Source organism: Anolis carolinensis, chromosome 3 (genome assembly GCF_035594765.1).
Source record: "Anolis carolinensis isolate JA03-04 chromosome 3, rAnoCar3.1.pri, whole genome shotgun sequence".
NCBI lineage: Eukaryota > Metazoa > Chordata > Lepidosauria > Squamata > Dactyloidae > Anolis > Anolis carolinensis.
This window is the reverse complement of record NC_085843.1, coordinates 97,767,326-97,786,851: the sequence shown is the minus strand read 5'-3', so window position 1 is coordinate 97,786,851 and position 19,526 is coordinate 97,767,326. Positions and strand designations below refer to the sequence as shown.

Genomic DNA, 19,526 nt, shown 5'->3' with positions numbered 1-19,526 from the left:
ATCATTCATAAATTCCAAAAACAAACAATTATTTCTAAGAAACAGCACTTCAAAATACCTAACCCGGGCATCTCTGGGTACCTAAGCTAGCAAATATATATTCATCCAAAATTAGGATTCATTCCCCAATAATCAATTATTGTAATTATTGGATTTCTTACTTACCTGACTTAAATTTTGAAGTGTTTTGTTGAAATCTGAAATTCTAAAATAAATTATCCACAGTTTAATCAGCAGTTTTATGAATCAGGTCTTGCTAATAGACTATCCTCATTCTTCACCCATGGGGCAATATGGGTGTGGTGAAAATGCAGTGAGTTATAGTGTTGTGAGTGGAAATGTCACCAATCCCCACGCCCACAATATTACAACTTAACACAATGTACCACAGCCATGCCACTCCAGACAGATCCCCATTTTTCTAAAGCGACTTCTCAGTTTCATTTGGAAGGCTCCAAGCTGATGGGTATTGTGTTTATGAATGACGAATAAGATTTAAGAGGAAACAGGGAAGCCTATAATGTCTATAATGTTATTGCAATTTGTAGTAACCAATATCTGTCTGAATTTTGGGATATGTGTGTGTGTGTGTTTGTACACACACACATATACAAACATATATATCTCTCCATAAAGGCAGTCCCAAAGTTATGAAAAGATAGGTTCTGTAGGTTTATTCTTACATTTAACTTGTTTGTAAGGCACATTTTCTAAGTGTAAACCCAGCCAAATACATACATTTTTCAGCGCTGAATAGCATAAGGAAGGGTTAACACCCCTGTGGTGCTTGTTTTGCTGTCTGTGCCCCTGTTTAGAAGATTTCACCTCATTTTCTGTCCCTGTGATCACTGGATTTTGAAAAATGTGACTTGTTGTGGAAACAAGAATTGAAGATAAAGTTTCAGTTGAGACCCCCTTTCCTCCTTTTGTCTCACCCTTGTTTGTAACTATGAGTCATTTGTAAGTCAGATGTTTGTAACTAGGGGGCAGCCTGTATATATCTCAATAAAAATATATAACAATACAAACAATGAATGTATCTAAATGTATGGCACTCAATTATGTGACAAAAAAACCCACTGAACCAGTTGGAACTTACTTCTGAGTAAACATGTAAAGAGTTAAGTTCCTCTATGACAAATTTAAAATAGTGTAAAAGAGTAACTTTTGTCATTTGAATGAATTATAGTAAAGTATTCAAACTGAAATGTGATCCGAATACACAATCAAGTCAAGACAAAGGTGTGTCTTCTGTTAAAACAAAACAAATGACTTACTTTATTTCTGACAGTGCAGCTGAAGCAGCTTTTAATTGGTACTGATTGGTGTCACCGTAGTGCTAGAAAAATGAACCATCAATAAATGTATTGCATCTTGATACATTTCCAGCACTCAAGGGAATGTACATTTAGGCTGGATCTATACTGCCCTATATTTTAGGATCTGATCCCAGATTATCTGCTGATCCCAGATTACCTGGCAGTCTAGATCCATATAATCCAGTTCAAAGCAGATAACCTGGGGTCAGATACTGGGATATAGGGCAGTGTAAATCCAGCCTTAGAACAATGTATATCAGATTGTTGTCATAATACTGATGTATTTCTGTTCAGCTATTTGAAAAAGGGATATGCAATGTAAGTGGAGAGGGAATAATTTCCCTCCATGTCCTTGCATTCTCCATGACCCCCCTCTGAAAGGTGTATGCTTGAAAGAGTATTTTTCTTGCAGCGTTCACTTGAAGTACAGTGTGAATGGAGATCATCCTATGTCAGAGTCCCATCCACACTGCCATATAATGCAGTTCAACTGTACTGATTATATAAGTTCTACACTGCCATATAATAAGTTCAATGCCATTAATCTGTATTCTGAAACTGCATTATATGGCAGTGTAGATGGGGCCTATGTTGATTGGAATGTCCTACTCACATTCAAGTGAATGTGAACATAAAGACTTCTTTCACACAACACAATTAGTGCTACAACTGTGTAGCATGCAAGAGCCTTGAATTTAGATTATTCCTTTCCTCATAAGATTCTCAGATGCTACCCATTTATATTACAAAAATCTAAAAACCATAGGTGCAAAGTTAATGGGAATTATTCCAAATACAACATGGCTGCAGGTCAGGATGTGCAAGTCCAACCCTCAATCTATTTGAAGTTCATAGTAACAACACGCAGTAATAAATAAATATATTAGGGATCAGTATAACAGAAATAAAGCAAATACTGTGAATGAAAATGTGCGGCAACTATACTGTTATTTAAAGTAAAGCAAATAACTAAGCTATTTAGTAGTAACTTATTTTTTCTTGTACCAAACTGAAACAATCAGAGGTAGTTCATTTTTCCTATCATTCACTTTTTATGCCACTTCAATGTTAGCCATTACTCCCTCAATCAGATAAGCATGCATCCAATGGATCCTTCTCAGAGTAATAACATTTTCCTTCAAAATTTTGCCTAATGAATAGCAAGTATAGAATAGCAAATTATCAGAATAAGAGTCTTACTAATGTGAGGTTGTATGACGTATCAGAACTGTTCCCACTGGTCTGAAAGTTTATAGTGCCTATGTAGAAAACTGAAAGGAAATAAAATGAAAAGAAACACATAATTAGGAATTTTAGTCTACTTGAAGTTTAGAACAAACATCATACTTTGAACTCCAGTAAAAGTAAGATTTGAAATGTCTTTATAAAATCTAAATTGAAAATAAAAAATGTTACTAACCTGTGTCATGACAGAGGGCCGATAGATTACAAACAATATTCTCAAAACCTTTTGTCCCTGCAAAAAAAACCCCAGTAAAAATAAGTTATATCAAGAGTGGATAAAAGATGTTTGTATTTTAAAACAATGACTTCCTCACACTTAATTTTAAGGCACTATCTCCTGTAGAATCAAAATGAGAATGGTGCACTTTAGAAATTGAGGGTCTATATTTTACTACATTTTGAGGTTTTTATTAATCAGTCATCATCATCATCATCATCATCACCATCACCATCATCATTCTTGTCTGCCTCTCTCCATAGATCAAGACAAAAAAGAATAACATATTGAAATACAACATAAACCATCAGTTCATTCAGTCAAAGAATCAAAAGGAAGCAAGGACTTGACAGGCTGTTAAGAAGGAATTGGACAATAACCTAAAGTTGTAAAAGAAAATCACCGAATAATAAAGTTAAGCTGGTCTATGTCATTGCATTTTCAATTTCTATGTATGGTTGAGAAAGCTGGACATGGAAGAAAGCTGATGGGGAGGAAAATCAGCTTGAAATGTGATGCTGGAGAAGAAGCCTATGGGCCACTAAAAAGGTAATAAATAACAGGCTTGTGCATGGATTCGGTTTGGTCGGCTCTCTTTGGGCAATCTGGCTTGTTTGGGTTGTTCAGCTGACTGTAAAGTAAGCCACATTGTTTTTTTCAGCTGAAACTGGCCACACAGCAGCCGGTCACAGCTCCTCCTCTCCTATTCAGCATTACATGCCATGCAAAGAGGCTGCCACAGGCTTCCTTGTGAGCCCTGCCTGTTGGGCCAATCAGAATAAAATAACACCATGACGTGTCTTATACAAGCTGTGTCTATTCAATGGGGCAAGCACCTCCATTGCTCTCAGTTGCGTCCTGGCTCTAGAGAGGTGCTTCAGTCCAATTGTCTTACCACTCGCTCCCAGCTTTATGTTTTGGCTTGGCTTGGCCTCTCACTAGTATTGAATCTTTTGATTTCCCTTTATTTTCTTGGTTCTTTTATTTAGTGGGACTGGGAGTTGGGAAGGTGTGGGATAGGTGAGTGGGGTGCATGTGTTTGGGGACTTGGGAGAAAGAAAGAACATCTCTTTGCTCTTGTTGTGCTTTTCTTTAAAAATATTTGGATAGCTCTGAGAGCCTTGAGTCACCCTTTAGGTTCTTTTTCTCCTCCCCTCCTTTACTTCAGAAAATACTTTAAAAAGATAATAATTATTAATAATGATGATAATTCGAGCCAACAAACAGAAAAGCCTCATTCTCAGAAAACTACTACCTAGCTAGCTACCTACCTAGCTAGCTAACTAACTATAATTCCATTCCTTTGCAAACAAGTTCTCTCTGTTTATATTTCTCTGTGTTCTCTGCCTTCTGAATTTCAAGTAATAATAACTGTAGTAGTAGTAGTAGTAGTAGTAGTAATAATAATAATAATAATAATAATAATAATAATAATAATAATAATAATAATAATGTATTAGTAATAATCCTTCAGCTGTTGCCAGTAGCGAGGCACTAGGCTGTGTGATGTGGAAGTGCATCTTTCACATTTGACAGGAAGGAATGTTGCCTTGATGCTGCTCCTGAAGAAGTTACAGGGTGGGGCCAGAGGTGGGTACCTTTTTGGGAACTTTTAAAAGAGATTTTATTTCTAAAAAGAAAAGTAATTCCTAAAAATCAGGGGATTATGCAAACATTATGAAACTCAGTGGACTAACATTAGTTGATGTATCCTCCAGGTGTGGTCATTTTCATCCCAACACCACTAAAAATGATGGGAAGGGGAGCCTGGGGAGCCCCCCCCCCCATTGCCGCTAATGGGCCGGATCTAGCTACATTTTATGGCTGCGGATCGAAAACGGCTATTCGGCTACCCATCCATTTTTGGGAGGCATACAAAAACGGATCTGGAGGTCTCCCGAAAGTCGGCCAACAGAAACAGATTGAAGTTCAGCCAATATACACAAGCCTAATAAATAAGCCCTAGATTAAATCAAGCTTGAACTCTCTCTAGAATGCATGATTACTTAACTGAAAATGTCATACTTATCATGACCCACTGGGCAAGACTTGGTGTGATAAAAGATAGTAAGAAAAGAAGAAGACCACCTTCCACATGGAAAGCATCAATGAAAAAGGCCACTGTTGCCGACAGCCAGACCTAGAAATCTCTCATTCATGGTGTTAGCAAAAGTCAATTTGATGACAGTAGACAATAATAACAATCCTTCAAATATGTGCCCAATCCAATCAAGAACTATACACTGTTTATATCCATGCATAAGTCTAGAAATTTTAGTCAAAATTGGTCTAAAACCCCTGAATTGATTTATCCATGAGTCAATGTTAGTATTGTGTCTTAACTGTTATCAAAAAAGGAACCATCCCTTTCTTTAACGAGAGTAGCAAGAGGTGAGAATGAGTTTGTCTCAGGAGTAACTAAGAAAAACACCAAAAACTCTCTACTCTCTGCCATGGTGCCACTTCTGGCCTTTTCGAATGTCTGAGCAGGAAATAGGAAGTGGCCAAAGATAGCTCAACTCCTGATATTTCCTCTCTCCATAGAATGACTGTCAACTTATTCACAGGTCACACCAAAATCCAAATTTCTGACACCAAAAAGTTGCCTCACTGATCCACAAGTATATACGGTAAGTAGAATAAAATACAGGTCACACAACTTTAGTATAAAGTAGCTTTTAATTTCATATCTTACCAATCAGATCTGTGGAAGCTGACAAAGTATCTTCTCTTGTATTCATTACAGTGCCTATAGCTGACATTCCAAAAGAAATATTTTCATTGTGATCTCTTGTATAAATTTTTTGAAAGGGCTAAAATATTCAATTTGAAATTTGGCTTTCACACTGTTAGTTTAGAAATCATGGGTACTTGCAAGTACTTGCTGTGAAAAGCCAACTAGACATATGTGCCCCCTGGCAGTGTCACCAGTGGCAGTTAATGGTTTTATTATCTGCAGATCTGCTGAATATTTGAATCTGAAATTTAAAGCAACTACCCAACCATCTCTCAAATAGGTTGAATCCCTCAGTTTAGATTAAAACTTTCAGTGGATTCATTACCCCTCTGACATAGAAGGCACCAGCTCCCACAGATAGTCCAAGGAATACATATTTGGCAGAGTTTATCAAAAATATGTGGACATCCCAGTTGATATCAGTGACTTGTTTAAATTCCCGTTTTAATGTAGTTGACTAAAATGCTTTAAATTCTGTTTATTGTACTCAAAACACAAATCCTCAAATCCTGAATACAATCAAAATATTTTCCTAAGAGAGCAAATAAGGAATGGAGCCCAGCAATTGTTTCATGAGGATAAACTGATGTAATTTAATGGCACTAAAAGGTGAAAGTTACGAAGTTAGAAATTAATTTAATGTCAATCAAACATAACAATTGCAAACAGACAAGTCGGCACAAAAGTTTCGAATATTTCTAACTTACCCTGATTATTATTTTTTTTAAAAATTAACATACCAGTTATTTTTGGAAAGGTTTTTGTCCCAGTTGTGTCTGAAAAATGTTTGGTCCCACTAAATGTATCTGAAGAAAAACAAATAATTAACACTAAATGAATATTTAAATACAAATATCTGAATACTAGCAAGGTGACATCAATATTGAAAACAAGCAAAGAAATACAGAACTTTTCCCATTTCCCAATGATAAAAATTACCTTCTGTTATTGATATAGGTACTGAGTCAGTAGATGTTCCTATAGAAAAATTAGGAAATTATAATTATAGTTACATATAATAATACACTGTTATCATCTATTTACAAGATATAGAGTATAAAACAAGTTAGATATAAAATAAAAACTGAAATAATAGCATATCCATATAATGTAGCACATTTACACAATGCTGGCTAAGTGTAGGTTTCTTTTATGCACTTCGTTAAACCGAAACAAAAAAAAAACCTAACAATATATAAGTGTACAGTATATAAGTTTACTGCAGTAACAAACTTGGTTTCTTTGTCAGCAACCATTCAGTCAGTGTCTGATACTAATACAGAGATATAGATTTCTTCCTGGGTATGAATAAACAATATAGAAATCAAACGGACTTAGCATCCTTGTTAAATTTACAATACAGAAAAATATGGCATAGTGTCTCAATTGCACCATTTCCACATGGATAAACTCTCAAGAGCCAAGGCAAACTTTTAAGTAAGTTTTTCATGGCTGCTAATGGCATAGTATTTAATGGCTGCTAATGGCATAACACCACAAACATGAGACCATTTAACACCTGGAAACACAATTGCAAGAAGTTAAATAATAAATATATCTTCCACCTAAAGGAGGCTATTATTAGACCTACTATTAAGAAAGCCAACTCCAGATGCCCCAGTTCTGGATAACTAGTTTCCCACACCTTTTTTTTTTGGTAAGGTTTTGGAGAATGTGGCATTTTCCAGTTTCTGGATGCTGAGGGACTCTATTTGACCCCTTGATCATTGGCCTCTTGGATCTTTCAGGGTTTGAATTGGCCCTCCAAGCTATTTATCATATGCAGAAAACTTCTGGAAGAGACTGACTGGAGTTTTGGGGTCCCCTTGTCATCTGTACGCAGATGACACTCAAATGTATTACTTCTTTTCACTGAATCTCAAGAAAGCTGTTTCAGAAAAATGCCCTACTAGGAAAGGATGCTAACAAGCATCTGATAATAAAGTAGACAATATCGGCAGACACTTTAACAACCTGAAAATTAACAAGGACAGAAAGCTGAATGCTTCTCTTACCTATGTGCTACCAACACTCTTGCCACAGCTTCGCTATTCAATAATTCTTTGATTATAATTGTTTCTTATTCTTTGATGAATGCCTACACTGAGCTGACAGAGACTTATTTTAGGGTCACAGAGTTACACAGGAATGTGTATTGTTATATTCTAAGTGAATCATGAGGTTGCACAACTGGATGCACAACCAAACTGTGCTATACATCTGCAATGTACAATACATGAACATCAGTGAACAATTGTACACAAAGCATGTGTGCATCCATAAATAATTTAACATAGACATTTACAGACTAACCTATGAAGAAGTAGTACTACTGAATTTTAGTGATATAATTGTCAGTATAACAGTGTGTCAGTTTTTCAAAGTAGGTGTATTAAATTTGTGTTACACATTTTGATTCCACAAACATGAGACCATTTAACACCTGGAAACACAATTGCAAGAAGTTAAATAATAAATATTGAATAGGGAAGAAAAAAGCAATTTTAGCTAAATAGGTCTAACTACTATTATTAACTAATATTTATTATACTACTATGTGCATGATTTATTGTTTAGCATTTGTTTTAGAATGATTTATACTAGTGGCAAATAGCATTCATATTATTAATCATAATAAACCATAAAATATTTTCAGTCAGTCCAGGAGTTAGGGAGTTAGCCGTCTGAATATTCTTTTGCTGCCACTCGGTTGCAAGCATCCAGTTGGTCTTATCAGCATCAAGGAGATAATACTTGCACTGTTAATTTCCCTTATTAAAGTCCAGTTTGGTCTTGCAAATAAAATAGAACCTGTTCTGTCAATGAAACATGTGCCCCAAATATTTTAAATACGTCAAAATCTGTCTTCCTATTTGACTCCTAATCTTATTGAGTAAACAAACTTATTCTATTCTTAGTTGCTGAAAGAAAGCAACTACCCAATTTTCATTTATCTATTTCAATCAAAAGAATTCCTGATTTGAATGACAATTTTTGTTCAAGATATTAAAGAAGGGTTGCCAACTTGACATAGTCAAATCCTCTGATCAAAACAATGCTTTGCTCATAGCAAGGATGACTATAAAACATTTTGAATTATTAACCAGTTGCTCTATACGAAACACATGTTCTTTCATGCTGACATAAAACAGCATTTATTTTCAGAGAACTGGACCTAATAATGTTTGTTATATCAATAAATAATGCTACTTTCAATTGTCACTGGCTGAGATTTCCCCAAGATAAGATGCTAAATCTCTGCTATCATGCACAACACCATTTTATCCATAATATTAGCCAGATTTCTTAATCCAGAAAGATAGACAGAAAATGAAATAGGCAAATGAGTTGTAATTCTAGCTGACAATGTTCTTTCTTTTAGCTGAAACTAATAAATCTGATGCTTTATATCCAAAAAGTTTATCTTTAAGTCCAAGCAATAATATAAAGATGTACCCGAGAAATGTTCCATTCCAGTTGTTGCTGAGAAAAAATCCTGTTGATTAGTTGTTCCTAAAGAAAATCAAATTATAAAATTAAGAAGAATATTATATATTGAATCTTGCTAGTGTCATAATTTATTCCATTGAAGAAATAAACAATGAAGTGTTGTAAAACAGGACAACAAAACAGACTTGAAATGACTCAACTTTGTATCTGTGTTCTTTTATTTGCAGTAAACAAATTGCTACATTTTCAGTGATCGTGTACTAAATATTTATGAAGAATACATATACGAGCAGGTGGGTCAAAAAGTTTTGCCTCCTGTGCCATAAAAACGTTATGAATGAACATATAACAACAGAAGTTGCTACAGATCATAGTCTGAACTATCCTCTACACAAAACTACCATTCAACATAGTCACCTTCAATTTGTACACATTTGTGCCATTGTTTAACCCAGGCATCAAAACCATTTTGGAAAAATTCAGGGTCTTGCTTCATGACAGATTATTTGAAATCTGTTTTAGCGTCATTCAAGTTATTGAATCTGAAACCAGGTAGGTTGTCTTTTTGGACCTCTGAATGACATCACAACAGCTTTAAAATCATGGGTCATGAAGCAAGATTCTGAATTTTTCCAAAATAGTTTTGATGCCTCAGTTAAACAATGGTGCAAATGTGTACAAATTGATGGTGACTATGTTGAATGGTAGTTTTGTGTAGAGCAGTGGTTCTCAACCTGTGGGTCCCCAGATGTTTGGGCCTTCAACTCCCAGAAATCCTAACCGCTGGTAAACTGACTGGGGTTTCTATGAGTTGTAGGCCAAAACACCTGGGGACCCAAAGGTTGAGAACCACTGGTGTGTAGAGGATAGCTCAGGCTATGATCTGTAGCAACTTCTGCTGTTATAAGGTTTTTATGACACAGGAGGCAAAACTTTTTGACCCCCCCCTTTTATATAACTCATTAATTTTTCCTAGGAATAAACAAAAACAAACAAACAAATGAGCTGTTACATCTCTATAAGAATGAAACAAGGAAGAAAAAGTTTCAATTGTATGTTGCATTTCATTTATGCTATCACCACATAGATAGACTATCAAATGCCATGGAAATATCTTTTAAATAGGCTACTCATCACTACTAATGACTGAAAATAAAGAAGCCTTTTTACATCTGGTGCAGATTCATCTTATGCTGCAAGTAAAGAATCCCTTTCTATGAGTTTTGAAACATTGGACCTAACAATCTTGGCTTATTGCAAGTCCTTTCTCCTCTGTTCAACTGAAGGAAATTTAATTAGAGACTAAATGAATGTATTTTGTTTAACAATGAACGAATATAATTATTGATTAAAATCAAAGTTAAATAACCAAAGTCAATGAAAGATACATAAAGATTTCACTATTATTTAAGAACAAATATAAAAATGTTAACAAGATGATAACAATGTTGTAAACGGAAATTTACAGTCTTGGTTATAAAGTGAGAAAAAGACAAACCAACTGATGTTGAAAAGTGTGGCATCCCTCTAGTTCTTTCTAAAGAAAAATAAATTACAAATGTAAGTATCATAATATATGGTGGATGTATCTATACAGTTCCGAATCTTATAAAATTATCTTAATATTCTGTGTCATTGTTTTTTTTATCACACAATATATACCTCTCTATTGTTTAGGATATGGCAGGTATTACTCCATGTTTTTCTTTAAACTCTATAGTTTCTTTGTAATCAAGGTCATTTATTTTGCCTTGTAGGCATTTGTATTCCCTGGCTCTAGTGTGCTTGACTTTAATGGTTATGAATGGTTTCATATAATACCTTTTTAATGGATAGTGACTGACTACTAGGTTGGATTGCAATGGGGAAGGAGAATATTTCATAATATAATACCGCCCTAATGTGTGCAACCTAATATTCTGACATAGCCTTAATAAATTACTATGGTCACTAGACAGAGACTAAGTTAGTCCCCACCACTGTTGTGCCTGTAAGTCCATCTTTCCCCCCCATAAAGCCCCTTCTACAATGTCATATAATCCAGATTATTAAAACAGATAATCTACATTATCTGCTTTGAACTGGATTATATGTGTCTACACTGCTATATAATCCAGTTCAAAGCAGATAGTGTGGATTTTATACAGTTGTGTAGACGAGGCCTAAGTGAATGGCAGCCATTCAGTTTTATATTTGGAAATCTCTTTTAGAGGAACTCAATTAGAGGAACATAAACTGAAGTTCTGAAATTGAAGGCTTAATCTACCCCGATATAGCTGAACCTTCATTGATAGTGTTCCTGTGCAAATATGGGAAATGATATGTTCCAGAAAGTGTAGGATCTCAGGTCCTCCACTCTGAACATTCTTTATAATCTTCCATTGTTGACATGTTGCCAGTATGTATACAATAATATTGAAACCAAATTGTTGTGACCTTAATCTAAATCAGGGATGGACAACATCTGAAGGGTAACATCTGCATCTCACATCATCCCTCATTCTAGCTAATGACATCAGGAGAATTACTTTTCACTTTTTAATATAAAGGATAGCCCTGTTTCCATTACAATTGATACCCTAAACAAGCTCTTATATAAATAAATGCTATGTGAATGCAATCCCTACCTGTAAGATTCAGGATTTCAAATGAAGACGAATCTAAGAACACAAAAGCACAAATGTCAAAATTGCAGAGAAAAAGTGATTTCCTAACTAAACCGACTAAACCTACTCTAGAATAAAAATATTATTGATGTCTTGCCTGAAACATCATTAGGGTAGGTGACAAAAGTGACAATGGATGAGTCTGCTGCAAATTTTAAAAATGATTATTTCAAAAATGTAAATTAAAGGAAGACAAGTCCTGTAACTGAGGTGGGAATGATGTAACTGGCATGTGGACTCCCTGGGCTCTCATAGAGGTCCACTCGCCTATTTTCCACAAAGCACAATTCTCTTTTAACTCAACCCCCTTGTTTATTGTTTGTTTGTTTTTTGGGGTTTTTTTTGTGGAAACAAATTTATTAATCTAAACCAGTGGTTCTCAACCTGAGGGTCCCCAGGTGTTTTTGGCCTACAACTCCCAGAAATCTCAGCCAGTTTACCAGCTGTTAGGATTTCTGGGAGTTGGGCCCAAACACCTGGGGACCCACAAGTTGAGAACCACTTCCCTAAACTTAAGTGGTTCACATGAAAGAGATTGGCTACTATGGCTGCTGAGGTTGCAATAACTTGACCTCAAGAGTTTGTCCACTACAGTAGAGTCTCACTTATCCAACATAAACGGGCCGGCAGAATGTTGGATAAGCGAATATGTTGGATAATAAGGAGGCATTAAGGAAAAGCCTATTAAACATCAAATCAGGTTATGATTTTACAAATTAAGCACCAAAACATCATGTTATACAATAAATTTGACAGAAAAAGTAGTTCAATACGCAGTAATGTTATGTTGTAATTACTGTATTTACGAATTTAGCACCAAAATATCACGATGTATTGAAAACATTGACTACAAAAATGCGTTGGATAATCCAGAACGTTGGATAAGCGAGTGTTGGATAAGTGAGACTTTACTGTATTTCTTTTGGAAGCAAATCTATTGCCAGATTTTGCCTAAGTAATAGGATGAATTCCCTAGTAGTGACAGTTATTTGACAAAAAATTATCAGTAAGTAATTAATAAACATTTTTCTTAAATAAAAAATTGGCATTGATATACCTGGTGTGCCTGAGGTTTCTCTCATTCCTGATGAAGCACCAGCAGTATTCGCTGTAACAAAAAAAAAATTAAATTCCTTTTCTTGTCCAGCAGTTTTCAATTTACATTGCCTACCACTAGAGGGCACCACAAAACTTTAAAACTAATCCCATAGTAAAAGTTCTACAAAAACTACTTGGAACAGCAGACACACAAAATGTTCAGGGAAACCCCACTGACAGAAAACACATTGTGGAAGAATGCACAAGTGGCTAATAAAAATTTGTATTTAATTTAAAGTTGGGCCATGAAGGGCTACAGAAAAAATATTTGAAGAGATTTATAGTGTACTTTAAAAGTCAGGTATCTCCCCTGCCCCTCACAAACAAAAGCCACTTTTGTATTTACAGAACTCAAGAAAATATGAGATGCCCTCTGCCAAGACAGTCCTAGGTGTCCCCATCAGGCCACAATGCAGGCCAGAAACGGCATGTTTGACCCTGTATCCACATTATGTAATAAATAATTAACTAAACTTTAACGGCATGTTTGACCCTGTATCCACATTATGTAATAAATAATTAACTAAACTTTATTTATATCCCACCACCATCTCCCCAAAAGGACTTGTGGCGGCTTACAAAAATACATGATAGTGCAGTAAAATACACAGTAAAAGTAAAGGTAAAGGTTTCCCCCTGACATTAAGTCCAGTCATGTCTGACTCTGGGGGTTGGTGCTCATCTCCATGTCTAAGCCAAAGAGCCGGCGTTGTCCGTAGACACCTCCAAGGTCATGTGGCCGGCATGACTGCATGGAACGCCATTACCTTCCTGCCGGAGCGGTACCTATTGATCTATTCACATTGGCATGTTTTCGAACTGCTAGGTTGGCAGAAGCTGGAGCTAACAGCAGGCGCTCATTCCGCTCCCGGGATTTGAACCTGTGACCTTTTGGTCTGCAAGTTCAGCAGCTCAGTGCTTTAACACACTTTACCACCGGGGAATTTTTATAAATCAAAACAATGACAATTAAATAAAACAGCCTGTAAAACCCCTTCTAAATTAAATAAGAAACTCAATAAAAACATGGTCATAACTGTGGGTTTAAAATAGGCTGTATCAATATATGTATCATAAAGTGCCAGGAAAGAGACAAAACATTTGGTCCTCAAGTTTTAATATTTGAAGTTTTAATCCTGTAAGAAGGCCTGTTTGAAAAACAATGTTTTCAGGTTTTTTCAAAAACATTGAAGTATAATTTCTCTGTGGAGGGCATTCCAAAGCCAGGGGGCCACCACGGAGAAGGCCCTTTCTCTCATCCCCACCAACTGCACTTGAGACGGAGGTGGAACCGAAAGCAGGGCTTCATGGGGGGCATGCGGTCTCGAAGATCAAATGGACCCGAACCGTGTAGGACTTTGTAGGTAATGACCTGCACTTTATTTATTTCAATTTATTTATTTCAATTATTTATACCCCGCCCTTCTCACCCGAGGGGACTCAGGGTGGCTTACAAGTGGCAATTGATGCCGTTACACTGATATACAATAAATTAAAACGATTAAAACAGTTAAAACAGTCATAAAATAGTCATAAAATACAATATACAAAGTTTAAAACAATGCAAAGTGCTTATGCCATTCATCCACGAGACCTTATACAAGAGCCGTAATTCAGACCGCGTTGAAGCCAACACATGCTTATTCTTCAAATGCCTGCGTACATAGCCAGGTCTTCAGTTTTTTTCTGAACCCCAAAAGGGATGGGGCCTGCCGAATGTCATTGGGGAAGGAGTTCCACAGCCGGGGAGCCACCACCGAGAAGGCCCTGTCTCTCGTCCCCACCAGCCGTATCTGAGAGGCGGGTGGGACCGAGAGCAGGGCCTCTCCAGAAGATCTTAAGGTTCTTGTGGGCTCATAGGGGAAGATACGTTCGGACAGGTAAATTGGACCAGAACCGTTTAGGGCTTTGTAGGCCAAGACCAGCACTTTGAATTGGGCTCGGTAGCATATCGGCAACCAGTGGAGCTGGCTTAACAAGGAAGTAGTATGCTCCCTGTAAGCCGCCCCAGTTAACAATCTGGCTGCCGCCCATTGTACTAATTGGAGCTTCCAGGCCGTCTTCAAAGGCAGCCCCACGTAGAGCGCGTTGCAGTAATCCAACTTTGAATTTGACTTGTTGGCAGTCAGTGGAGCTGCTTTAGTACGGGTGTGGTATGCTCCCTATAGCTAACCCCAGTTAGTAATCTGACTGCCGATCTTTGCACTAACTGCAGTTTCTGAGCCATCTTCAAAGGCAGCCCCACGTACTGTAAAGTAGAACCACTGCCTACCCAACTCTAAAACCAGTATATTGCACTTAAAGCCTTAAATGGCTCTGGACCAGGATATTTTGTAGGCCTTTCCCATGCCATATATAATAATAATAATAATAATAATAATAATAATAATAATAATAATAATACACAACACACCAGACATCACAGTTGTGGAAAAGAAAAAGGTTTGGATCATTGATGTTGCCATCCCAGGTGACAGTCGCATTGACGAAAAACAACAGGAAAAACTCAGCCGCTATCAGGACCTCAAGATTGAACTTCAAAGACTCTGGCAGAAACCAGTGCAGGTGGTCCCGGTGGTGATGGGCACACTGGGTGCCATGCCAAAAGATCTCAGCCGGCATTTGGAAACAATAGACATTGACAAAATTACGATCTGCCAACTGCAAACGGCCACCCTACTGGGATCTGCGCGCATCATCCGAAAATACATCACACAGTCCTAGACACTTGGGAAGTGTTCAACTTGTGATATGAAATCCAGCATATCTATCTTGTTTGCTGTGTCATAATATTATTATAATAATAATAATAATAATAATAATAATAATAATAATAATAATAATAATAATAATATAATGCTTTATTTATAACCCTCCCTATCTCCCCGAAGGGACTCAGGGCAGCTTACAGCAATATAAAACACAGTGGCAAACATTCAATGCCAAACATAACATATATCAAATCAAAAACATACTCAACAAAATTATAAAATAACAGCTTAAATAGACAAGACATGAGCCTATATGAGGATGCCTATAATTTGATATCCTCAAGGGTTACATACCCCACCGCCCCAAAATGTGAATAATTTCCTCTGTGCCACAACAATCTCAAGCTCGTTTAGAGGAACCGGAAAGAGGGCCTGCTCTAAGACTCTGGAACTCCCTCTCAAGAGAGACCAGGGTGACCCCATCCCTGCTGGCCTTCCACAGACAGGCAAAATCTGCATCAGGCATCTGTGGAATAATGAGAGGCAGGCTGATGGGGATGCTATAGGTATGATTCGGGGCAAGGGGTGTATGTGTGTAGTTTTAAATTTATTTTAATTTTTGGACTCCCTGACACAAATTATTTTTAAAGTTATATTCATATTTTAATGTATTTTTAATCTGTAATGTGTCGTGTTGGTTGTTGGCCATTTTGAGTCCCTATGTCTGGAGAAAGGTGGGATAAAAAAATAAACGAAAGAGAAGATAGCCACTTAGAGTCTCTTTGAGAGAAAGTGGGATACAAATACGATAGATAGATGGATAGATAGATAGATAGATAGATAGATAGATAGATAGATAGATAGACAGACGGATGGATAGCCCTATTTCATTGGCCTGTCTTTCTCAGTAGCTTCATCTTACTTATGGAACTCCTTCCCCAAGGGACATCAAAGCAGCCCCACCCCTACTGGACTTCCTATTGGCAAACAAGATTGTAGGGTCTTTTGCTTTCAAGCAGGGTTGGCTTTTAGGACTGTTTTAGTTGTGTATTGTTGCTGAAACTGATTTTTAATTGTATTTTAAATGTTTTAAAATAATGTTTTCATCTGTTTTTATCTGCACGCCCCAGCAGACTGTGAGACAGTAAAGACATTTACTATCATTAAACCATCATGCAATGAGGATATATCAAGAAGAAATATATGGTGAAAAACTTTTCCAATAAAAGAATTAATCACCCACGAATGAGGACATACTTCTGATACATGATCTCTATGCTTTTTCCAGCTTATTGTATTAACAGGTCATCAAATGTCTAGCCTTTTAGTTTTCCTCTTTATGGAAAAGAGGAATGAATGGTGTGGGAGTTTAGAGCTGTAATCTTTTATTATACACAACTGTCCAATTTGAACCAGACAGTGATCGTTCCTCTGTGAGCTTCACCTATTGCTTTAATCAATGTTATCCATTTCATTTTTAATTCACAAACTGATTTAATGGTTTCCAAATGGCTCCTGTCACATGATAAAACTATATAAATCCAAAATATCAGGACCAAACTCAGATAAGTAGGCAAATAAGTTCTTGGGTGGAAATTCTAAAGGAGGAAATACACAAAGCAGGTTTTAACTTGCTCTGTTTGAACAAGCTGAAAAGCCCAGTTCAAGTTTCCCCTTATTGTTAAGATATAAAGAGCATGATAACATAATTCGAACTACTCAGCAGGGCACTTTTTCGGGTTGTTGGAGCACTTAAGGAATTCTTATCAGTCTTTCATTGTTATTTTTTTCTTCACAGATTCATTGTTCTACATGACACATGGCATTTATGCAACTATGGTTTGTTTTCAGTGACGACAGTGGAAGAAACAAATGTGACACTGCAGAAATTGAAACACAGCTTACTTTTTAAAAGAGATAATTGCTTGATTCTTTGGTCTGACCATCCAACATGTCATCATCATCATCATCATCATCATCATCATCATCATCATCATCATCATCATCTTTATTTATATCCTGCCCCCTCTTCAAACAGGACTTGGGGAGGCTTACAAGAAGTAAAAACACAGTGTAAAACACAAATTACCAAATTTCAACATAATCCATAAACAATAATAAATTGTCATAAATTGTTAATGCAGACCAGAAAGTTTACTAACCAAGTTCCTAGTTATCAGCAAGGTAACAGTTACTATTACTACAAGGTATTATAGTAATATATTGGTTCTCGCAAGAGGCCAATTTAAATACTGTGCCACAAAAACTCTGAGTAAAATGCAAAATGCATTACAAAGCAATCTCTCATGACTCGATACAAGGTAATCATCCATGTGACTCTTCCTCTTCCCATTTCCATTGTTCAAACTGTCCATGCACACATGCTCATAGCAACACAACTTACATTTGAGATTCGAAGTACTTTGTTAGGAAAACCATTTACTTCTTACTTTTTAAAATCTTGTCAGAAGCAAATTGAGGCAAGTCGCTTCTGGTGTGAGAGAATCAGCCGTCTTCCAAGACGTTGCCCAGAGGACACCCAGATGTGTTACCATCCTGTGGGGGACTTCTCTCATGTCCTCGTATGGGACGCTAGGGCTAACAGACGGGAACTCACCCCATCTCATGGATTTGAACTGTCAACCTTGAAGTCAGCAGTCCAACCAGCACAAGGGTTTAACCCATTGCTCCTTATTTATATTTATGAAGAGAAATTATTGCTAGTTCACATACACAGAAATATATTGAGGGTAAATTCAGTACAAAACTGAGCATCTGACCCACCACTTATCGTTTGTGTGTCACAAAAATCCAGGCTACTTAAACATGTCAATTGTACTACTCCAAGAAAACAACTGCCTTGAAATACATAGCCAGCAATTTCAGATTTTTACATCACCAACACTGATCTACAGTCACCTAACTAATGCCATCCTACTAGTATCTCATTGAACCTGTTCTGTTCATCCGACATGTAAAATTGGTGTATGGGCAGAGAGGAGTGCTGCCAAGCATTATTAGGCTACAAAATATATGTTTAATTCAGTGTATCATAAGTTGCAGAGGGCTGTAATAAAAAATGCTTAAAAGTCTCACCAATTTAAATATCACATTTTCACACCAGGGTATCTCACAAATGTAGTTCAGTTTATCAACTGCTATTAGTGGAAAGAAGACGCCTGTGCCGTCGCGCCTGGGGCTGTAAACTCTTAGTGAAAGAGGCATGGACGTGACATCTTTCCCCAGGGGATTGCTTCTTGCCCTCCTTTAGGGAAACTGGAACTCCCAAGGACCAAAACACTGTAGTTAACTCAAAAACTGGGTTTATTCTTCACAAAGGGGGTAAAAGAAAATATACATTACAGTCTTTGATTGTTTAAGTCCATGAAGCTTGTCCAGATCCCTCTTTCTCTGGCTGTGAATGCCGGAGCAAACTCAGCCTCAGTCCAATGACCTATATCTGAAGACAAGAGTCTTCCTCTGTTGCCAAAGGACTGATGTGAAGGCGCTTGAGACTCCTCAACGTTGTTCAGGTTGGCCCTGAACATGAAGTGCGAGTCCCAAGGGTAAGAACCTCAGAATTGGTGCTGAGAGGTAACTTTTGAAGGGCTTTTTGAGCCAAGCCTCTCTTTCACGTCCATCCGATAGAGAACTTGCTGATGGAATGAAAAGGAGGAAACACAGTCCTACTCCAGGAAGAGGTGGAGCCAAACAGTTTTGCTGAGTGAGCAATATAACAGGTACAAACAACATTGATTGACAGATATAAATAACCAATCCAACTACATTTACAGGGTAAGGGCAAAATCAGGCATGATACAACAATTCAAATCTTGCAACTTATAGTTCAACATATAGATGGCGCCACTCGCGCCGTCACAACGCCGGTATTGTATGTCAAGTCATGGATATAGAGATAACCTTTTCAATAAAAGATTACTTTTGTACTTGCTGCAAAACTGAATTCTCTATGGATAAAATTCAATTTCTTATTGTGCTCATCACCAAGGCATTTAAACACAACACAGAGTGCAATGTTGTGTGTGTGGGGGGGGGGGGGGGTCTGCTTTAACTGATCTTTTT

The 19,526-nt window shown here is 36.9% G+C and overlaps 1 protein-coding gene across 6 annotated transcripts in view; it reads right to left on the bottom strand.

Moving 5' to 3' along the window:
* adgrg2 (adhesion G protein-coupled receptor G2) overlaps positions 1-19,526 on the bottom strand; it is an 84,018-nt gene that overhangs the window by 26,232 nt on the left and 38,260 nt on the right. For 4 of the 6 annotated variants that reach the window (XM_062975212.1, XM_008107294.3, XM_062975210.1 and 1 more), the window contains exons 4-14: positions 12,692-12,742; positions 11,596-11,628; positions 10,467-10,505; positions 8,975-9,031; positions 6,458-6,496; positions 6,259-6,324; positions 5,477-5,536; positions 2,740-2,796; positions 2,520-2,590; positions 1,278-1,339; positions 166-205 (exon numbers count right to left, since the gene is read on the bottom strand). In XM_062975212.1, coding sequence (XP_062831282.1) covers positions 166-205; positions 1,278-1,339; positions 2,520-2,590; positions 2,740-2,796; positions 5,477-5,536; positions 6,259-6,324; positions 6,458-6,496; positions 8,975-9,031; positions 10,467-10,505; positions 11,596-11,628; positions 12,692-12,742 — 575 coding nt within the window. The remainder of the gene's footprint in view (positions 1-165; positions 206-1,277; positions 1,340-2,519; positions 2,591-2,739; positions 2,797-5,476; positions 5,537-6,258; positions 6,325-6,457; positions 6,497-8,974; positions 9,032-10,466; positions 10,506-11,595; positions 11,629-12,691; positions 12,743-19,526) is intronic. The other 2 variants (XM_062975215.1, XM_062975214.1) reach the window with 2 other exon arrangements.